The sequence below is a fragment of the Calliphora vicina genome, chromosome 4, assembly GCF_958450345.1.
Source record: "Calliphora vicina chromosome 4, idCalVici1.1, whole genome shotgun sequence".
In the NCBI taxonomy this organism is placed as follows: domain Eukaryota; kingdom Metazoa; phylum Arthropoda; class Insecta; order Diptera; family Calliphoridae; genus Calliphora; species Calliphora vicina.
This window is the reverse complement of record NC_088783.1, coordinates 76,012,480-76,033,903: the sequence shown is the minus strand read 5'-3', so window position 1 is coordinate 76,033,903 and position 21,424 is coordinate 76,012,480. Positions and strand designations below refer to the sequence as shown.

Sequence of the window (21,424 nt, the reverse complement as noted above, 5' to 3'; positions counted from 1 at the left end):
GCAACAAAATTAACATATTTTTACTTGTATATGAGTTTTTGGATTCTTAGGATACCGTTAACCTAATCACAGTTATAAACAAAAAACAATATTTTTTTAACGGCACTTTTGAAACTCCATTTTCAAATTTTTAAAAATTTTGTTTAAACAAATTTCAGAATTTTTTGATTATCTCATTTAAGATTAATTGAGAATATAATAGGGAATAAAAAATATGAAAAAATTATAAAAATATCTATTACAGTTTTTCCGTACCTGCGATTTAAATTTTGAAATTTTCGAAAAAAAAACAAATTAGTTGGCCATATTTTAACGAATACGCTCAATTTCCTTAGTGTTATCAATTCTAAGTAGAACCTATTCAGAATATTATAGTAATTCTAACTATACTCTGAAAATTTTACTAAAATTGAAAAACGTTAAACCTTAAATCGTGAAAGTCAAAGGATAAATTTGTCAATAATTGGAATTTGTAATGGAAAAATAGCGAAATGTCATATATTTTTGGGCCGATTTTTATGAAACTTAAGAGAAGTATAACATGAAGTCTAATATTTATAATAACAGCACACAAATGGAAATTAACACTAAATGACACTTGGGATTAAAAGTTTTGTTTATTTTTTTGGTTAGTTAGACAACTAAATTGTCAATAATATGCAAAAGATTTCAAAGCAATAGCAATTATGGATACAAAAGTAAACGATTTTCAATTTAAAAATTCAAAAAATAGTAGTTTTTTTCTGTTTTTTGGTCAAAAATGTGACTTAACTCTTTTTTATTAAAAAAACACTTTCTTTACGGGCATATAACAATTTTAAGTTTTTCTGTAAGGTATCTTTGCAGAAAACATTCCGCTTTTGGAATTTGACCTATTTTTTATAAAAATTTCAAATTTGGTCCACATGTTCTAAAATTCTAAAGCTGAGATCAGAAAACGGAAAGCAGCTTTGGAAGCCATGATATGTTCCCTATTTAACTTCAAAGTATTTTTCCATCCCCGAATAAAGTGTGTATGGTCAAAATTGTATAAAATACTATTTTTTACGAAAATCCCGCCAAAATATTAAGGAATTGCGAGATTCTCTTTGACCATTTGATACGTTTTTTTTACACTTTGTTATTTAGAATGACAAGTTTTAAAAAACATTGAAAATTTCATTGAGTTTTTTTAATAAATGACGAATTTGTTACATATTTGAGTTGAGTTTCTAAAACGGAAATTTGTATCAAAATTTTCACAGGATTGCAAATATTAGGAAATATTTGATCAAAATTTATTCTGAATTAATTTTTTTTGCAAATAAGTTAATTTTTGATCATACGAAAAAAATTTCCCTATATTTTTAAAAAAGCGAACCAAGGGTTCTATAAGTCGATTATTCGAACAATTAATTAACTTTTTGCTGAAAAAAGTCGAAAAGTCGAAATCGACTTTTTGGTCGGAAAAAAGTCGAACAATCCATTACGTTATCTCAAAAGTCGATAAAAGTCGAATAGTCGATTAAAGTCGACTTTTTAGATTGTTAAAAAAATTATAATTGCAACATTATACTAAAACTATGCCTTGCTGTATGCTAATATAAATAATAAATAAATGTTTTTTCTACAAAAAATTCTTCCAACATTCTTCTAACTATTATCGCCATGATAAATTTCATTTTTATTGCTAAACATTACAAAAGGCGCATCAATAAGAAATGGTAAAATGTTGAAAAAAGTCGAAAATAGTCTAATAAAAGTCGAAAAGTCGATTTAACTAAAAAGTCGATATTTCGAAAAATTACTAAAAGTCGAAAAAAACGGAAAAAGTCCAAAGGTCGAAAAGTCGACTTTTTGTTTCAGCTTAGAACTCTACAAGGTATGGCAAAAATTTCAATTTTGAAATGCCTATAAGTCAGAAATGATAAGATATAAATAGCTCACGCAAGCATGCTTTTTCAAGATCTAGCCGAGCGCTATAAATTTTTGAAATCAAATGGGAAACAAAAAATGGCACGTGTAGGTTGTTTTGCAGAAGATACTGCAGAAACGAGGAATAAAATACATAAATGTGTTAGATTATATAATGCCCGAAAAAGCAGCCGTGCTGATAATCTATCAGACGTTCTTAATAGAGCAATCGACACATCAGATCCACTTATATCATCTTTCCGTTTAAATGTATGCATTCGTCAAAGGAAGCATTTAACACTTCCACCCGATCGTGTTATTAATCTACAATAAACCCACAAAGCCACTTTTCCTCAAGGCAATATTGACCGAAATGAAGACATACTTCTAATTCATATTCAAAAATTGAATTTTCATCTCTAAATTCTTCTCCATATTATTTATCAGTTTTCTTTAATTTTGGCCAAGAAAAGTAAGATGGTAGATCATGGTGTATTACTCGAAAATATGTTTGATTTTACTATTGCAATATTGTTTGAGCATTTGGTTTTTATATGGCGGATTAGAATTTTATAACTTGGGAGCATCGAAAAATTGCTAGAAATCTCGTCTTGTAGAAGGTATGGAGTTTTACATTTTTGCTAATCACTGTAGATATAACAACAATAAATGGTATTACATTTGTAAAATACATTTTGTGCTTCTATCTAATTGTTTTGACATAATGACATACAGCTCTAAGGATCACACTTACCAACATGTTTACAATATGGTGTATAAACAAAATACACAAACACTTGCATACTAAGCACACGCATATATACATATCTACATGCATATTTCATATATGTATATGTTTATAAATTCAATTGAATAACATTCACACTCACCCATCTACCCACACTTACACACATACTTAATAACTAACATAACAACTGTGCAACATTGTGTTTTAGTAGATGTGGTAAAATTAATTTAAATATGTACATGAGTATGTGTGTGTTTGTAATTTCTATTTATTATTTTTCAGTTCGAACGATAAATGGCTTACGAGTCGAGTTACAATCACCGATGCAAAATTAACTGACAGTGGCAATTATTCATGTTCGATTGGGCGACTGTTTACGGCCATTGTACAGGTGCAAGTGTTGACAGGTAAGTTGTAGATGAGTGTGTTATTCTTATTTTGTTTGTCTTTTTATTATTTAAACTATTTTAATGTTTACAATGTATGTGTATTATAAATTGAAGGGGTCATTTGGAATGATTAAATATTCTTTGGGTTTACATTGAAAGTTTGTGGCAACCGTCAAATTATTATTTTGTTATGTTACTTTTCGATCAGTATGTACTAGAGTAAACAAATTACTCCAACAATGCTCAACAATTTTAGATTCTCTATGTTTTGTCTTTTTTCGATTTTCAAAATTCAAATGATATAGAGGAACGGTATTAAATCGCTCAATTTCATTTGAATATAACTTTTTCACTTCTTATTCATTTTTACAATAATGCAGTTATGGTAATGCTTATGTAGCCAATATTCCATATATTTTCCTAAAAGTACTCTTTTGAACAGAAGATATTAAAAAAACGTCCTTGAATAAAAGATATCTCAAAAAAACATTTAAAGATTTTCCTCAATTATAAACCATTGCAAGATTAACAACATATACAAAATTTAGACTGAGAACATGAGGGGATCACCAGATAATAGGAACTTAGTAAAAATGTCCTTATATTTCCAAGAATAACCGAAAGATGTAAAATATATTTTTATAAACTTAGTCTTATATATAAAGCCACCAGCGCAAATGTGTTGTAACCACATTGGTGTAATTTACAGTCCAATATCAATACAAATGTATGGTAAGCAGACAGAGCTGAAAAAAATCGTTTTTGCACTGAGCATAATGTAGCAAAAATGGTGTAAGTTGAATATACCACTAAATAAATAGGTTTCTCCACTGATAGCCTCATATTTTGTAGGGACCTATTATTTTCTGAGTATATTACCAAAAATCTTTTCCAGGAGAGACGAAGGACGATTATTAATACTAACCATCTTTTAGTGAGAAACGTATTTCTAGAAAAAAAAAACTATTTAAAATCCACCATTCATTAGCTTTAATATGAGATCAAAAATTATCAAATCTGACTAACAGTTCTGAAGTTATTAACAGTTTTCCTTTTGGTATTTAGGTATGAAATATGAACTTCAAAAACTGAACTTCAACAAGGCATTCGCCAACACTTTCAATATTTTTATAAAATACTATCAAACCCGGTTCGCTTCGCTACTCCAATCGTAATATAGTCAAAACTAAATATATTAAAAATTTATTTATTAAAAATTAATTTAGTGTATACGATAACGATTTTTTACAAATACAGCCATCTTTTTCCTTCAATATACATACATAAATATTTGCTTGTGATTATCTAATAACAAATAATTTATTAACAGTTCTGATGTCAAATAAAAACGTCACTCATTTGTCTGATCCGCTTTTTAAGGCTGAAAATACATTTACTACTAATGGGAGGTTATGTATATGCTAACTGTTTCAATCAAAAATTAATTTTTAAGAAGCATGAAAATGATTTATAGAAAATCTCCTTTCGTGGATTCTTCCACATTGAAAATGATTTTGGATTTTTATTAAAATGAAAAAACGTACCAATAATTTTTGTAATCTCATTCACTGAGTACCATATATGGTTAATTCATGTTTCTAGGTACATTATTATAAAAAAATTAAAAATTTGCTGACTTTATATTAAGATTTTTCACTTCATCATTTTCATACTTCAATCAGAATAATATCTGCTAACTGATATGACGGAAAATAAAATATTTTAAAATATTAAAAAAGTACAATTAGAAGAATATATGCCAATTTCCATTTTCCGTATTGAACTACCACAAGTTTGAAATTTAAACATACACAATTTTGGCGAAATTGTTTGTATGTCTCAAACGATTTAAATTTGTGTTCAAACAATCTAAATCTTCGCATTCGAGAAAAATATTCTATTATTCAATTTTTGTATGAGTGTTTTAAATGTTATGAAGATTTGATTTACATATACATACATACATATGTTTGAATGAAACATATTTTAATAGGCCTTTTTGGTTATTTTTTTAAATATACATATATATATATATAATTTACATCTACAGAAAAAATTATTTTATGAAAAAATACATAAATTTTTTACCTTTTACAGGTTCCATTTTCGAAAATGTGGCATGTTTCTATTTGGTATTATTTTTTGGTTTTAATGGATAAAAATGCATTTTAATTCATTTTTGTATCTGAATTAGTTAAGAATATATGAGGATACCAGGGTTTCGATATTCAGCTCTAGCAACATATTTCTTACATTTGACTATGCAATAAATATGAAATTATCTCATTTCATCACAATCAGCTAATATAAATATTCATACTGTTCGTTCGTATTACTATTAAAATTGCAATGCTGGTCTGCAATTTTTAGTAGCAAACACAATCCATTGCATATCCACCAAAATATATGTTCGTGCTTTAGTACCACACACAGTTTTTCTGTCGTGCTAATATTGCACTCCATTCGTTTTATTTTGTTGTGCTGGCAAACTTTTCTAGCAAAAATACACACTTCTGTAGTTGTGCTATAGCACAATTGACATTTCTGCAATTGATGCTATCAGTTGCTGTTCTTGATAAGTGCATAACAACATATCAGTAAACACACCCAATGTACAGTTGGGCAGAATCAAAATTTTTTTGAAATATATCTGGCATTTCTAAACGGCTGATCTGATCAGGATAAAATTTGACGCGGGCATAGCCAAGGAGTATTCGAGTTTAAATTATTGAAATGGGACCTACAAATGCCTCAGGGGCGGCGCTATGGGGGCTCAGAATAGGGTACCTTCACGCCATTTTTTTGTTTCCCATTCGATTTCAAAGATGTTTAGAAAGCGCTCGCCTATGTCTTGAAAAAATATGCTTGTGTGTGCTATTTATCTCTTATACTTTTCGAGTTATAGGCATTTCAAAATTGAAATTTTAAAATTTTGCCATACCTTGGTCCGCTTTTTTAAAAATATAGGTCGTACTTTTGTACCGAACGGGCTCGATTTTTTTCTGTTAGTTAGACAACTAAATTATCAGTAATATACAAAATATTTCAGAGTAATATCGATTATAGATCCAAAAATAAACGATTTTCAATTTAAGAATTCAAAAAATAGTAGATTTTTGCTGTTTTTTGGATGAAAAGGTGACTTAAATCTTTTTTATTAAAAAAAAACTTTCTTTAAGAACATATAACAATTTTATGTTTTTCTGTAAGGTAGCTTTACAGAGAACATTTTGATATAAAAAACATGTCCTATTTTTTGAACATGTTGCCCTTTCGTCCTTCGGAATTTGACCTATTTTTTGATAAAAATTTCAACTTTGGGCCACATGTTCTAAAATCCCAAAGTTGGGATCAAAAAACGGAAAGCAGCTTTAGAAACCTTGATTTGTTCCCTATTTATCCCCAAAGTATTTTCCCAGCCCCGAAGGAAATGTAGACCATATGGTTAAAATTGTAAAAAATACCATTTTCGGGATTTTCGCTTAAATTTTTAGGAATTGTGGGATTCCTTTTAACCTTTTGAAAAGTTTTTTTACACTTTGTAATTTGGAATGACAAATTTAAAAAACGTTGAAAATTTCATTGAGTTTTGCTAATAAATAAAGATTTTATTACAGATTACATATTTATTGAGTTTCTAAAACTAAAATTTTTATCAAAATTTTAATAGGATTGCAAATACATATTAGGAACAATTTGATCCACATTTATTCCGAACATTTTTTTTTCTTGTTTAGATATTTTAATTTTTGGTCTTACAAAAAAAATGCAAGTCAATATCTCAGTTAGATTCAAAAATATTTACACTAATGAATAATCGTTATTTCGTATTACATACTTGACAATAAAATAACTAGCAGCATCCAAATAGCCAAAAAACAAGAAATATCAATGCAACCATAGCAAAGCAACCAAAGAAATGTAAATTGCTGCCAGAGAAAATTGATAGCACTGACGCGCAATATTAGTTCGGCAAAAAAGTGTGTATGCTACTATAGCACGAACATATATTTTGGTTGTTGTGCTACAATAACGAGTTGACAACTGGTTGTATCTGCTACTAGAAATTGCAAACTAACTTTGCAATTTGTATAGTAATATATGAATAGTAACAGCAATTTATATTAGCAGAGTTATACAAAATTATAATAGTAACTATATTTTTAGTATGCAGATTGATAAAAATGTATATTTACTGCAATTGACGGCTAATATAGTAGCAATTGTAAACCCTGGAGGATACTAGTTTCTGCCTCTTTTGACACCTAACAATAGAATTATTTAAAATTGCATCTTAGGGAATATATGTATATGGGGAGAGAACGATATTGAGTTACTCTTTTTTATGCCCATCACCAAAAAGATGGGGGGTATATTAATTTTGTCATTCCGTTTGTAACACATTGAAATATTCATTGCAAACCCACAAAAATGTATCCGTGGGGGATATTATTTTCCGCAAATATTCCTTGTTGATCAGAAACTTTAAGTGTTGGAAATGGGTAAAATAGGTCAAGCAGAACTTGACAACCTCCAATAAAACTCTTTTTTGAAATTTTCTTGAAAATATTACTGACAATACATTGCACACGTTAGTTGTAATATAAAAGAACCATTTGTGTTGTAAATAGAGATGCTAATCGGGACCGATTTTTGAAAATCCCGGGGTTCGTGGTTTGATAAAGAATCCCGACCCGCGGTTTCGGGATTTTCGGGAAGTCTAAATCCCGAAAATTATAAGAAAGAAACGTACATATGTCTTTAGAATTGAAAGTAAATTTTTTGATTAACTATTAATTAATTTACTAAAGAATGTACACATAAATAACATCTTAAGAATACTATTGCATCTATAGTTTCATCTGTCATTCTGAAACGAATTTTGTTTCCGACATATGCTGATGCCGAAAAACATCTTTGACATAGGCAAAACTGGTTGCAAATACTTGTATTTTCTCTTGCTCCTTCAGAAATAAAATCATCTATTTCTTTTGCAAGTTGCAAATCTACACGCAGAGAAAAAATATAGTTGGGCATGGTTACTGTAACCATTTCAATATTGTTACAAGTTTGTCATGATTGTGGTAACCATAATATGGTTAACTTACGATTCACATGATTGTCTCAACCATATATATGGTTACAGTAAACATATATATGTTTGTGACAACCATTTATATGATGAAGGACTTATCATATTATGGTGCTCTCGGCTTAAGGCTTATCATAATCAGAGAACAACATATTATGATAAAATTATTCATCATAAATATGGTTGCCACAAACATATATATGTTTAATGTAACCATATATATGGTTGAGACAATCATGTGAATCGTAAGTTAACCATATTATGGTTACCACAATCATGTAAATGGTTACTGTGACTATAATATAGTTAAAAAACTTGTAACACTATATAAATGGTTACAGTAACCATACCCAATTATATTTTTTCTCTGCGTGTACATTATAATTTGGTTACGTTATTGTTATTTGGGGGCTTTTACATTTACTAATAATATCTTTTAGCCTTTGAGTAATCGAAATATTTTTATTTTGTTCGAGCTCCTCATCTGAGATAAAATCAATTTCGTTTGAAGATGATTTTACTTAAGTTTTATTAGATAACTTGGATTTTCCAATGAAAACCAAAAATTGCGCTTTTTTATTTTTATTGCAACAATTTTGCGATATTCTGTCATGTTGAAAAGGCACATCAAAATAACAATTTCCCTTAATTTAATAAAGAAAAACCGGATTTGGAAAATCCCGGGTATGAAATTAAAAACATAAATGTCTATAGAATAGTGGTCTTCATGCAATTTTGTATTTAAAATACGCAAAATATGAAAAAAAAATATGTTCTTATGCTAGTGATGGGTATATAAGATTCGGATTAATATTAGATGCCATTCCTTAAATTTTTAATTGTTCAAGTAATAACTTAAAAACTAATTAATTTTAATAAATTAAAAACTAATTATAAATTAATTAAAAATTAATTTGACAAAAAAAAAACACCTTTAACATGGTGAGAGGGTACCCGGGTACCAAAATACAGAACCTATGAAGTTATATATAAATGCGCAATATATACAAATGCTCCATATTATGAAATGCAAAAAAAATATTTATGTTTAGCCTAACGTCAATTCAATAAATGGGTATTCTCATTTATAAACATAGTACTCAAATAAATTCAGCAAGTAGAAAGACTACTCAGTATTGTGTTGTGAGCGTATGAGTAATATTTTCCATATAATTTGTATGTGGTACCCGGGTGCACTGTCACCCTGTTAAGGTTGTAAAATATAAAATGATTTACCACTTCCTCCCAAGTCGAGACACAAAAATGTCATTTATAAGAAATAAATATAACAAAAAATTAGGAGTTCTCAGAAAGTTTCACGAGCCTAGGAATTCTGCATACAAAGAAATTTGCAATTATATTTCAAAAAGTTACCCGGGTACCCTGTCACACACATAAGGGTTAAAGATTTGGTTTTAGAGTGTTTTTTGATGCAAATTTAACATAATTGTTGAAGGAGCTTTAGGACCACGCAGAAACATATATCTACTGAAGCTCCTTATCTTTAAATATCTATCATATTTCAGAAACAATATGTATAAATTTTTCATTTAGAATAAAAACTGTATATTGTAGTTTTATTGGGCATCATTTCCACGCAAGTTATATACTAAAAAGTCATTGCTTTAAGCCGTATATACATTAGGGTGGCCCTTAATAAACGAAAGTTGGATTTTGGCCATTCTCACCCTCCAGTTTGGTGAACATTAGCAAAAAAATCATCCTGAAAAAATTTTAGGTAAATCGGTTGGGGTTAAGACGTGCCGCAAGCCCTCTGAAGTTTTGAGATGCATTTACAAGGGGAAAAAATGCATTTTTTTCAGTTTTTGTAAAAATTTTGCCATTAAAAAATTACTTTTGTAATTTAATTTAAAAGAATCGAAATGTGTACGTAATTGTCGTTCTAATGAGACATAAAAAACAGAAATCGGTCAAAAAATGTTAAAGTTATTAAAAATTCGCCAGGCCATTAACGTGTCTCAGGCCACTAGAACATGAAATGTAGGAACAAAATTAACATATTTTGAGAAATATTAAAATAAAAGCTCATTTTTACTTAAAATATGTCCATATTTACTTGTATATGAGTTTTTGTCTTCGTAGGATACCGTTAACCTATTCTTAGGTATGAACAAAAAAATTTAATTTTTTTAACGGCAGTTTCAAAACTCCATTTTCAAATTTTTAAAAATTTTGTTAAACAAATTTCAGAATTTTTTGATCATCTCATTGGGATTTATTAAGAGTATAATAGGGAATAAAAATGTGAAAAAATTATGAAAATATCTCTTATAGTTTTTCCGTACCTGCGATTTAAATTTTGAAATTTTCGAGAAAAACCAATTATTTGGCAATTTTTAGGCCAATGAGCTCTATTTCCTTACTCTTATGAATTTTAAGTAAAACCTATTCAGAATATTATAGTCCAGATAATTCAAAATATACTCTGAAACTTCTACTAAAATCGGAAGACGTTAACCCTTAAATCGTGAAGGTCAAAGGTAAAATTTTTCAATATTTGGAATTTCTCTTGGAAAGATTTCGAAATGATCGAAATGTTGTATATTTTTGGGCCGATTTTGATGAAATTTAACAAAAATATAACATAAACTCTAGGGTTTATAATAACAGCACAAGAATGGAAATTAACGCTTAATGGCACTTGGGGTTAAAATGACACCAAACTTTTAAAATCATAATTTTTTATGGTTTTAGAAGTTTGGGGTCATTTTAACACCAAGTGCTATATAGGGTTAATTTTAATTTTTCTGCTGCTTTTGTAAATACTAGGCTTTGTGTTATATTTTTGTTAAATTTCATCAAAATCGGCCCAAAAATATACAACATTTCGAACATTTCAAAATCTTTCCAAGAGAAATTCCAAATATTGAAAAATTTGACCTTTGACCTTCACGATTTAAGGGTTAACGTTTTTTGATTTTAGTAAAAGTTTCAGAGTATATTTAGAATTATCTGGACTATAATATTCTAATTAAGTTTTGCTTAAAATTCATAAGAGTAAGAAAATAGAGCTCATTGGCCTAAAAATTGCCAAATAATTGGTTTTTCTCGAAAATTTCAAAATTTAAATCGCAGGTACGGAAAAACTATAAGAGATATTTTCATAATTTTTTCACGATTTAATTCCCTATTGTACTCTTAATAAATCCCAATGAGATGATCAAAAAATTCTGAAATTTGTTTAACAAAATTTTTAAAAATTTGAAAATGGAGTTTTGAAACTGCCGTTAAAAAAATTAATTTTTTTTGTTCATACCTAAGAATAGGTTAACGGTATCCTACGAAGACAAAAACTCATATACAAGTAAATATGGACATATTTTAAGTAAAAATGAGCTTTTATTTTAATATTTCTCAAAATATGTTAATTTTGTTCCAACATTTCTTGTTCTAGTGGCCTGAGACACGTTAATGGCCTGGCGAATTTTTAATAACTTTAACATTTTTTGACCGATTTCTGTTTTTTATGTCTCATTAGAACGACAATTACGTACACATTTCGATTCTTTTAAATTAAATTACAAAAGTAATTTTTTAATGGCAAAATTTTTACAAAAACTGAAAAAAATGCATTTTTTCCCCTTGTAAATGCATCTCAAAACTTGCGGCACGTCTTAACCCCAACCGATTTACCTAAAATTTTTTCAGGATGATTTTTTTACTAATGTTCACCAAACTGGGGGGTGAGAATGGCCAAAATCCAACTTTCGTTTATTAAGGGCCACCCTAATATACATACATATGTATGTAAAAAGTAGCACATTATAAATTTATGATTAAGGAACATTTAAAACAAGATGAATAAATTTAAACAAATATATTTTTATTCGTTTTACTCAATTGTTCTACACAATTATTTAAATTCTTCTAATAACACTGTCCAACAGCATTTTTGGAACAGACTAGCGACCCTATAATTCTGAAGGGGCATGTTGGGTAGACCATTTGTGTAGAATTAACTTGTAGCTCAGCTGGTCAGAATTTGTGTATATAGTGGGTCAAAGTTTTAATTTTTTGGTCGAAGGGTGCATTATACTAAATGAAACAAATGGTGTAAGTTAATGTCTGATAGAATTCTTATTGTCAGAGTTATATGCTTCTAATTTTTGTGAAGTTTGTGAATCATAATCCTCTAGCTCCTCTCTTTAGGGGAAAAATTGACACCTAAATAGATTTTTTGTGATTGTTTAAAAAAAATGTGAGACCCAAGGTGTCGTGTAATTTTGCTAATTAAGCGTAAAGAGCTTTATTTACAACTTGGCTATCTTAGGTGACCCCCACTGAAATTTTCCGGCAAAACATTCGTGGAATATTTGAATCCTTAAATGTCCTTTTTGAAATTACTTTTTTTGATTTTCTCAAAAAAGGGTCAAATTAACCCCTAAAGAGAGGAGCTAGAGGGTTAAGATCTTCCACAAAAATGATCCCCATACAATTCCATAATATAACTCTGACCATAAGAATTCTTTCAGATATTAACTTTTTTCAGTTAGTAAATGTTCCTTTCGATCAAAAAATGAAAACTTTGATCCATTGTAAAAAATAATTCAGATCAGCTGGACTACAAGTTTATTCTACAAAATTTATCTACTCAACATTCCCTTTTGATATTCTGTTTGAACAAAAAAGTCTCAATTTGTTGGACAGTGTAATTATTCCTAAAATATTGTGCGTTTATCATTATATTTGGTTTGAAAATTTGTTCATGCATATTAGCAATATTTTTGTATTTTGCATTAATCATACGCCATGTAGAAATCTACTACATGGAAAGCAAATAATAACAATATTCAAAACTACTGACCCGAAAGAAAAACAATACATATGAGAATTAGCGATAATTATAATATATAGGTATTTTCTATATACATTTGGCAAAACCGAGAATAATAATATTACTTGTTAAATTTAAGTTTGATGAAACTGCAAATTTTCATCTTAAGATTTTTATAATTAGGGCAAAGTGTTTGAAACCCGAGCTGACGCAAAACAGAAACATTTTATGAAAATGTATCTTCAATACATCTTCATGTTTATAATTTCTTCATTTATGGTGACGATTCGATCTGTCAATTTGTGACTAGTTAACAAATACACGAAACATCAACGCAATAAAAAGAGATCGTCTTAGAATCTTACGATGACCCAGAATGTATATACTAATGTGAGAAGAATATTTCGATGTTTTATAAACGGAATGACAAAATCAATATACCCCCCAACTTTTTGGATGGTGGGTATAAAAAGTGTCATAAACACACAAAAATTGTTTATAATCTTCCCAAAAAAATACCTGTAACGACGGAATTTCTCCTCAACGCTGGGGTAGCTCAACGTTGTCCAGGGTCGTTATCAGAATTTATTAAAATAATAACACAATATATTTTTTTCATATTACGTTATAAAACTTTTTATTAAATTTAAATACACTTTCTCTAAAACCGTACGCGTGGTAGGGAACAATACTAATTACTCCATTTAGCAAAAAGGCAGGCCATACAAACTCTACCCAATTATTTTATTATAGGTAATAGTCAAACAAACATATTACCTAGCGATCAGCCCAAAACCAACTGATCTTGTTCTGTGGTTTGTGCCTGCCTTTTATACACATAGTACAATTACACAGACACATACATACATAGACATACACACTGTTGACTACTAGCCACAGTTGACTACTAGTACTGTTTTATACAACTCTGTTGGTAGAGTTGTAGTTAATAAATAATACATCGACATATAGATGGCGTAACAAATAAATTTAAATTAACGGATAATTAAATTGTAATTTAGTATTTTAGCAAAAGAGAAGATAATTAAATAAAATAAGACAAAAATAAATAAATGTGTGGGCCAAAACAAATGTGTGACTTTGCGTCCTCACACGTCCTCCTCTCGTCGGTTGACGAATTTTATAATTATTCGGTTGGGGTGGATTTGTAGCCGGTACACGCTATGGTCATCAAAATCCGATGTATCTATGGCTGGGTTGATGAATCGTGTTTCGAATTGGGCTGGCTATGGTAAGCCCCGATGTACGTCGTGGTAAAGTATAAATTGTTGTTTTCGTTTATATTTATAGTTGTTGTTTGCTGATTAGTGTCTGGCACAATGATGGTTTGTCGGACTGTGCACCGAAGAGATCTCTGTGTCCGTGGCACGTATGGTACATTTCTAGAGATAGAGGGTTGATAATAACATAGCTTCTTCTCAAATTCTCGCGAGTTGGTTGGAATTTCTTCTCATCTGTCTATTTGTCCATTATTCTATTAATAAGATAAAACAATTGTTAGAACATTGTTATAAAAATATTTAAAAAATGTGATATATGTATATGTTTAAAAGAAATTATATTAAATAAATTGTTTAATATCGCCTATATGGGCGGTTTTAATATCATTGTTTTTACGACCCTTAAGTCTCACAATGACTTTGGATGGCATTTCAATTATCTCGTAAGGACCATCGAACTTGGGTGCAAGTTTAGCTGTGAATTGGTCTACAGCTTTCGAAAGCTGATGTTGACGGACCAATACTTGTTCTCCGATTTGCGGCTTCCATATACGACGTCTCAAGTTATAATGTCGTTTTTGATCCTGTGAAGCCTTGGCTAGATTACTTCTTACTATCCTGAAGATTTCTTTTAATTGTACTGCTCTCTCCTTTGGGTTTAGTGTTGGAGCACCTGAGCCTATGGTTACTGCATCGTATAGTGCACTTGGTAACCGAGGTTCTCGACCTTGTACAATGTATGCTGGTGAATAACCGGTTGATTCAGAACAGCTTGTATTTATGGCTAAGGTTATTTCAGGGAGATGTTCATCCCAAATGGTGTGTTTGTTATTCGATAGCTGCGATATCATCGTTTTTATCGTTCTGTTGACACGTTCCGTAGGATTTTGTTGTGGTGTATATGGTGCAGTTAATTGTTGCGTAACACCAATTTCTTCCAAGTATTTCTGAAACACTCTACTCGTGAATTGTGAGCCATTATCTGTGATAGCTGTTTTGGGAACTCCGAATCTAGATAATACACGTTCTCTGAATGCTTTAATTAGGTTTTCCGATGTTGCTTTCCGTAGGGGTATGATTTCCGTCCATTTTGAAAATCGATCGATGATAACGAGTAACATGGTGTTTCCGTGTTTAGTACGTGGTAATGGTCCAACAAAATCGAGACAAATGGTAGCCCATGGTTCCTCTGGTATTCTGACTAACATTTCTCCTGCTGGCTTTTGTTGGCTAATTTTATATTTTTGACACGATGAACATTTTCTCACATAACGACTGATGTCTCTGAATAGGCCTGGCCAATAGTAGCGATTACAAACGCGATTAATTGTTTTCCGGATTCCGAGGTGGCCGGCTGTTGCATCATCATGATTTTCCTTCAATACACGTTCTCTGAGATTCGTTCCCACACAAAGTTTCCATGGATGACAATCTTCATCACAATGGTTTCTTGGAAAATGTCTGTAAAGAGAATTGTTTATTATTAAATAATCTGAGTATTTTTCGGGATTCTCTTTGACATCTTTAATTTTTCGTTTTAACCACGGGCATTCTATTGATTTTTCACAGGTTACCATACGTTGAAAAGTTTCTAAAGGTTGTCGAGATAAAGCATCGGCAACCACATTTTGAGATCCTTTTCTATACTGGATTGTGAACTGATATTGCTGGAGTTCTAAAGCCCAGCGGGCTAGTCTGCCTGTTGGTGATTCAATCGAATTTAACCATTTTAACGACAAATGGTCGGTGATTACCACAAATGTATATCCTTCCAAATACATTTTCATTTTACGTATTCCCCATACGATGGCGAGGCATTCCTTCTCTGTAGTTGTATAGTTTTTCTCCGCTTGATTTAAGTGACGACTTGCGTAGGCAATTACTCGTTCCGACCCGTCTATCTCCTGGGTGAGTACTGCTCCAAGTCCGTAATCGCTGGCATCGGTTTGTAGTTGAAACGATTTCGAAAAATCTGGGCAAGCTAATATAGGGGATTCGGTGAGTTTGCATTTCAAGTCTCCGAAAGCTTTCTGTTGTTCCGGACCCCACTTAAAATGTCTTCCCTTTTTCAATAAAAATGTTAATGGTTGTGAAATTTTTGCGAAGTCTGGAACAAAGCGTCTGTACCAGGAGGTGATTCCCAGAAATCTTCGTACATCCTTCACATTTTTCGGGGTTGGTATTTTGATGATAGCTGCAATTTTGTCGGGATCGGTTTTGATACCTTCTCCGCACACGACATGACCAAGGTATTTAATTTCCCTTTTGAAGAACTCACATTTTTCGGAATTTAATACCAATTTTGCTCTTCTCAATCGATGAAATACTTCTTTTAAGTGATGAATATGTTGTTTAAAGGTACGACTCGTAACGATGATGTCGTCCAAATACGCGAATGCATGAGGTTCCATCTCTGCACCAATAACGTAATCAAGGGTTCGATGAAATGTGGCTGGCGCTGAATGTAGTCCGAATGGCATGACTCTCCATTGGTATAGACCACGGCCAGGTACGGTGAATGCTGTATATTTTCTGCTATTTTCAGCCATTGGTATCTGCCAATAACCGTTTTCCAAGTCGATACAGCTGATGTATTTTGCTTCTCTTAATCGGTCCAGAATATGATTAATACGCGGTAGAGGGTAAGCATCGGTGATCGAACGATTATTAAGTTGACGAAAATCCATACAAAGTCTCCATGAGCCATTCTTCTTCTTGGCTAGTGTTATGGGAAAACTATATGGACTGGTAGAGGGTTCTATATATCCTTTCGCGAGTAATTTATTGATTTCCGCATCAATTATTGACTGCATCGCCGGGTTGCGATTTGAGTATCTTATTTTTATGGGACGGTCATCCTTCATGACTATCTTATGCTCCGTTAGATTCGTAGGGCCGTGAATATCTCTAAATTTCTGCAATTCCTCTTCGATAAATGCATTAATTGTTTTTTGATTTTCTGCGTCTTTGTCATTATTAGTAGTCCCGTCTGTCATTGAAATGGATACACTTACCGGAATAGGTACAACTTCTTGTTCCTCATGTTGGGTATGTGTTATCTCAATTTCTTCTGTTGATGTTGGTGACGGATTTCCGGAACAACCAGGTTGGGTTTGCATAACCATACACGTTGGGTCGGCTCCAGATGAGGTATCATCCAAACATAGAGATATGTTACTAAATGACATCGTAGTTTTGAAGATTTTAAGTAGATTTAGACCGATGATCATCTCTTCTATGGCTGTAGGCATAATCAGGAACATTATGTTGTGTAACTCCTGACCAATTTTCACAGGGCTCTCAATAGCACTCCATATTCGGTTGGTGGATCCATCGGCTAGTATGACCTCAAGGTTGGTGGTAATTTTTGGATAAGCTGCGAAAACAGTTTCAGCCATATTTTCATTAATATAACTGCTAGTGGCTCCAGTGTCAATGGTAGCGTTTATGGTTTTCACTCCAATTTTAGTAATTACACTTATTCGGTTTTCATCACATCTCAGATTTATTAATTCCAAAGGTGGTGATGGGTGCTGGATCGCATTTTCTAGAATTTCCTCATTCCTAGAATTTTGGCGATGTTGACCAGATTGGTTTAAATTCCTTTCGATGGAATTATAATTGTTGGGCGTTTGGTTAGTCATCATCCGATGTTGTTCATATCGAGGGGGTTGGGGATTTATTGGTGGATTATTTGTCGTGGGTATACTTTCGAAGTCATCGGCGAGGGATAGCAGTTCCTTCAAGTTGGTAAAATCCCTTCGATGAATATATAACAAATAGTTGGGATGCGCATTACGATAAATCCGCTCCAATTTTTGTTCCTCTGTCATCTCTGCATGTCGCATTAAATTCTGCAGAGCCAGGACATAATCTTTAAAAGTTTCCCGAGATCGTTGACATCTTCTTCGGATATCATCTTCCAGCTTTTCAAAATATCTAGAAGTAAGGAAAAATTTAAAAAAATCTGATTTGAAAGAGTCCCATGTGTTCCAATGTTTGTTGTTATTTCGGAACCATATCGATGCCTTTTCCTTACATAACTCTGGCATAGTTCTTGGTAAGAAATTTTTATCGACACCGTATAGTTCCGACATTTCCTCTAATCTTTCAACGAATATGAGGGGATCCTTTCCTCCATCATAATGTATACCCCATTTTCGAACTAAATCAATCGTGTTGATTAATGCAGTTTCCCTATTTTCCACTTTATGTACGGTTGTATCGTATCCATCTGTTTTCCTGGCATTAATATTTGATGACGTACCTGATTCCATTTTTAGTGGGCTCGATTCTCCGTTTATTAATAATCTGGGAGCTTTCGATGGTGACACTGTTGGATTTGGAGAGTTACCTGAAGAATTTTCATACTTTGCCTGCAATTCTAGTAAACGATGTAATTGGTCAGGAGAGTGTGGGCTACCAATAAATAGTGCCATCTGCCTTCTCATCTCGTCCACGCTGCCAGCCGGTTGAATTCCAAACTCGTCCAAGTAGGATACCAAGTCATCCTTGCGTAATGTGTAGGCCCAGGAAATTTTTAACATGATTCACAATTATTATTTTTCTTTTTTCTTCTATTGAATAAGACCTTTCCGCGATGATAAATTTATATTTATATTTTCCGTCCCGATTTGTTTTTCGATACGCGTTAAATATAAATTTATTTACATTTATGACAAACACGACATAAACAAATATATATTTTTTTTTTCAATTATTTCGTAGAGATTTGTGAGCAAATGTTTAATGCGCAACGCGTATTACAGTGCATTTCCGCGATTATAAATTTATATTTAATTTTAAAATTTTCGACCCGATTAACTTTTTTTTTTTTTCCGAAGCGCGTTAAATATAAATTTATTTATATTTATGACGAACACGACATAAACACAGTTGACGTAATATTGATATTTTGCTAATATCATAAATATTATCCGTATATTAGTTAATTTTTTTATTTTGCGATAATCCATTTATTGAAGCCCGATTAACTATTATTTAATATTTATGAATCTTTTCTTTAGCAAAAGTTCCGTTTTTATTTCACACTTAGTAACACGCACAGTTTATACACAACATTATTTTTCACAATATGACTTTTTTCTTTCAATGTCTTTTTGTAAAGATCATTTTTTTTAAAGTCCCTGCTCGGGCGCCACTGTAACGACGGAATTTCTCCTCAACGCTGGGGTAGCTCAACGTTGTCCAGGGTCGTTATCAGAATTTATTAAAATAATAACACAATATATTTTTTTCATATTACGTTATAAAACTTTTTATTAAATTTAAATACACTTTCTCTAAAACCGTACGCGTGGTAGGGAACAATACTAATTACTCCATTTAGCAAAAAGGCAGGCCATACAAACTCTACCCAATTATTTTATTATAGGTAATAGTCAAACAAACATATTACCTAGCGATCAGCCCAAAACCAACTGATCTTGTTCTGTGGTTTGTGCCTGCCTTTTATACACATAGTACAATTACACAGACACATACATACATAGACATACACACTGTTGACTACTAGCCACAGTTGACTACTAGTACTGTTTTATACAACTCTGTTGGTAGAGTTGTAGTTAATAAATAATACATCGACATATAGATGGCGTAACAAATAAATTTAAATTAACGGATAATTAAATTGTAATTTAGTATTTTAGCAAAAGAGAAGATAATTAAATAAAATAAGACAAAAATAAATAAATGTGTGGGCCAAAACAAATGTGTGACTTTGCGTCCTCACAACCTTAACAATGAGAAGACGAGTTTAAAACCACTGGGACTGCCATAGGCAGGCAGTTTTTCAAACAAAGCCGAAATCCAGCAGAGTTAGTAGATCACCACAAATCATATACGGCTGGATCCATTCAACTTTTACTTTCATATATTCTTTTTTCCTTTACTACTATTGTAGTTTCACAATATAATTTTTGCTCACAAAAATCTAAGCAATATCAAACAAATTCTTCGCAAAAGCTTTATTCTTCACAGCGAAAATTTAATTAAGTTTAGAACAATATTGTTACACTTCTAGAAACAAACTTATTAAACATTTTCCAAATTTTGCTAACTCCTCAAATTTGTTTTCGTTTTCTATAAAGTTTTACAAAAACAATTTGTTTTATCATGCAAGCAATTTAATTACATTCAAAAACTTAAACTTAAAATATTGTTAAGCCTCGAAATATGACAAAAATTTCGCTAAAATATTTATGAGTGAAAATTTCTTAAAAACATTTTACACTCTCATGAATATGAGTTTAATTAACTATAAACTACCTTTTGTAATATACTTGAAAATCTTTTTACCACAATTCATTTTTGTTTTTTTGTTCTGTCTTCTTTATTGCAGGTGAATTACCGGCAGCTGTGCAACATAATTCAGCTGCAGCTGTTGTTGTGTGCACTATAAGCATAAGAGAATTGATACAATTATATTGGATTTACGTTACAGCTGCCTACTTTGTTGTGAACTAAATAATGCCGGGATACTTACAAGCTGCAGTGTCGGTGCGATGGCATAAACAGTTGACAATTGCAGTTATTAAGTTAATTAAAGCAACTGCTGCACAAGTCAACAACATGCAACAAAGAAACAACAACAACAACAAAAAGAAAAACTTAAAAAGAATAATTAAAAATTTAAAATAACAAAAAAAAAAAACAAACAGTAAAAATAATAAAATATGTAATAAGCTAAAGGAAGAAGTAAAATAAAATAAAATCCACTTTTCTTTAATTAACAACAGTCAACAGCCAATTAACACCACCAGTAACTCAGTCATATATAAACAGTGGCAAAGCAAGCCAAAGGATCAAGGCCCCACAGAAATAGAAAGTGTATAATTTTTGTTATAATTAAATACTTAAAGACTTCCTTGCTGCTGTCAAAGAAATTGTTACGTTCATGCTCATTGCTTTGGCAACAAGACGAAAATAACTTTTTCTACTTACTTGCAATTTGTTTATGTGGAGTTTTTTTTTTGTTTTCTTTTGCTCTAAAGTGTCCTTTTGTTTTGAGTGTTGTGCTGTTTGAACAAATTTCATAATTACAAGAAATAACTAAAACTAAAGAAACAACTACACGAGCTGGACAAAACTAAGAAGAACAGTTGTCAGAAGTCATAATATTATTTTACTACCAAAATACAAAAAAACAAGAAAAATTGTTTTTCCAACATACAGAAATATAAAGACATTTTGTATATAAATATGAAATGTTTTCACCTTCCTGTTCAACTTAAACACAAACAC

At 31.2% G+C, this 21,424-nt stretch overlaps 1 protein-coding gene across 1 annotated transcript in view; it reads left to right on the top strand.

Annotated features, from left to right (window-relative positions):
* dpr18 (defective proboscis extension response 18) overlaps positions 1 to 20,990 on the top strand; it is a 156,412-nt gene extending 135,422 nt beyond the window's left edge. Inside the window, exons 6-7 of the mRNA XM_065507998.1 lie at positions 2,924 to 3,048; positions 20,523 to 20,990. Of these exons, the coding sequence (XP_065364070.1) occupies positions 2,924 to 3,048; positions 20,523 to 20,647 (250 nt within the window). The 3' untranslated portion in view covers positions 20,648 to 20,990. The remainder of the gene's footprint in view (positions 1 to 2,923; positions 3,049 to 20,522) is intronic.
* The last annotated feature ends 434 nt before the right edge of the window (positions 20,991 to 21,424 follow it).